The 2356-nt window shown below is 47.3% G+C and overlaps 1 gene segment (V, D, J or C); it reads right to left on the bottom strand.

Annotated features, from left to right (window-relative positions):
* Positions 1-594: 594 nt before the first annotated feature.
* LOC141578045 (immunoglobulin heavy variable 3-23-like) lies at positions 595-1442 on the bottom strand. The segment is given in 2 exon segments: positions 595-1221; positions 1326-1442. Coding segments are annotated over 2 exon segments (507 nt in total).
* Between the last annotated feature and the right edge of the window lie 914 nt (positions 1443-2356).

Genomic DNA, 2356 nt, shown 5'->3' with positions numbered 1-2356 from the left:
CCAGATCCATTGGAATGAAGGTTCTGGTCACTTCACTGGGTCATGGCCGCACAGCTGAGGTGCTTGCTGAAGGCAAAGGCACCCAGAAGGGGGGCAGGAAGGAGGAAGCAGCAATATGAGCCGAGACTTCTGAGCAGTTAAGGAAAGAGGGCTGTAGTTGTCCCGCGCACTTTCCCCTTGTTTTGCTGCAGCCACATGTATACGTGTGTGCATGCGTGTATATTTGTGTGTAAGTGTGTGTATGCGTGTGTTTATGTCTTTGTTTCTTTCATGTCTTATCCCTTCTTATGTGGCTAAAGGCGAACACAGCAGTCATTCACCACAGCTTCCTTCCCGCCTTCACGCTTCTGCTGGGACACGTACCTCCTCCTGCCCTCAGGCTGGGCTTTCCAGCAATGGCTCCCCTGGTTCTCAGCATCAGAATCACACTGGAAAGACACCCCCACTTTCCTGGGTCTCCAGCTTGTGACAGTAATTTGTGGGACTGCTCAGCCTCCACGGCCATGTATGTAGAAAACATATGAATGTTCTATTGTTTTGGTTTCTCCAGACATTGGTTCTGTTTCCTTGGAAAAACTAAATTGTACACAGAGAGGTTATTATCTCATTTATTGTAGAGTACTTGAAAACACAGGTACAGTATAAACACAAATTATAACGTTTAAAATTAAAAAACCCATCACCTATAAAATGCCAAGTGTTATAAGCCCACAAAAGGTTTTCTTAATGAGAAGAGACAATCACCGCCCCATGCACCTGCTCATTGGGCTGACCCTGAACACAGCAGGTGGACCCTGAGCACCACCTGGTGGATCAGGTGCGCCCCCTGGTGGGTCGTGTGCGCCCCCTGCACCCACCCTGTGTCCCTGCAGGGAGGTTTGCATCTGGGCTCACACCGACTTCCCCTCACTGTGCCTGTGGCACAGTAATACACGGCCGTGTCCTCAGGTTTCAGGCTGTTCATTTGCAGATACACCGTGTTCTTGGCGTTGTCTCTGGAGATGGTGAATTGGCCCTTCACGGAGTCTGCATAGTTTGTGCTATCACCACTCCAGCTAATAGCTGAGACCCACTCCAGCCCCTTCCCTGGAGCCTGGCGGATCCAGCCCATGGCATAATCATCAAAAGTGAATCCAGAGGCTGCACAGGAGAGTCTCAGAGACCCCCCAGGCTGCACCAAGCCTCCCCCAGACTCCACCAGCTGCACCTCAGCCTGGACACCTGCAAACACAAAGACATCCTGGTCAGGAGACTGTCACACGTCCTCTGATTCCCTCACTCACGACCACCCACATCCTCAGTAGCTCTTGTTCTCCATGAATTACCTTGTAGAAGAGCAGCCAGGACAACCCAGCTCAGCCCCAGCTCCATGGTGAGTCGTCTGTGCTCAGTCCTGCTCAGAGAATGGGAGCAGCTGGGAATCCCGGGGCTGGGGCTCCTCTCCCAGAGCTGCAGGGCCAGGGCCGGGTGGCTTTATCCTCAGAGGGAGGCCCTATTTGCATGTCATCTTCCTATATAGAAAATTGGGGCATTGCTGCCTTCAGAGATGGCCGTGCCCCTTAGCAGCTTTGAGTGTCTGTGGTTTGCTTGTGTTGGTAGCATTTGAAAATATCATTTTTATTATGTGAATTTTTCAGGACAAACACTTAGAACCCATATGTTCTTTTGTTTCTGCTCTTGGAAACAAATCCTGTGGTGTAGTTGTCAGTGATCCTTCCATACTGGAGACTTAAGCAACCCCAGAAGTGTAGAGCACTGTGGACTGTCCAGGGACCATATTTGAGGAGCGTTTGTCCCATTGTTTTCAGGTGTGCTCTGCCTCTCTGGACATAACTGATCTAGAATCAATTATAAGACAGAGTTGGACAAGTCTGGTGAGGATTCCTGGACCCCCTACTGTGATGAGAACATGATGATTTTGTTCTATTACGGTGTTTATCTAATTATATTTAAGCAGGGTTTATAAAAATATTCTCAGGAATCTCTAATATTTGACTTTCATTATATATATATAAACATTTTTTATTGAGTTATAGTCATTTTACACTGTTGTGTGAAATTCCAGTGTAGAGCACAACTTGTCGGTTATACGTGAAGATGTATACATTCATTCTCACGTTGTCTTTCGCTGTGAGCCACCACAAGATCCTGCGTATACTTCCTTCTGCTACACAGTACAATCTTGTTTATCTATTCTACATTTAAAATCCCAGTCCCTTCCCACCCCCCATCCCCCTGGGAACCACAAGTTTGCGTTCTATGTCTATGAGTCTGTTGTCTTTTTTTTTTTTTTTTTTTTAGATTCCGCATATGAGCGATCTCATATAGTATTTTTCTTTCTCCTTCTGGTTTATTT

Source organism: Camelus bactrianus, chromosome 6, assembly GCF_048773025.1.
Source record: "Camelus bactrianus isolate YW-2024 breed Bactrian camel chromosome 6, ASM4877302v1, whole genome shotgun sequence".
NCBI classification, from domain to species: domain Eukaryota; kingdom Metazoa; phylum Chordata; class Mammalia; order Artiodactyla; family Camelidae; genus Camelus; species Camelus bactrianus.
The sequence above is the reverse complement of the archived record's forward strand: the minus strand, read 5'-3'. Positions and strand labels throughout refer to the sequence as shown.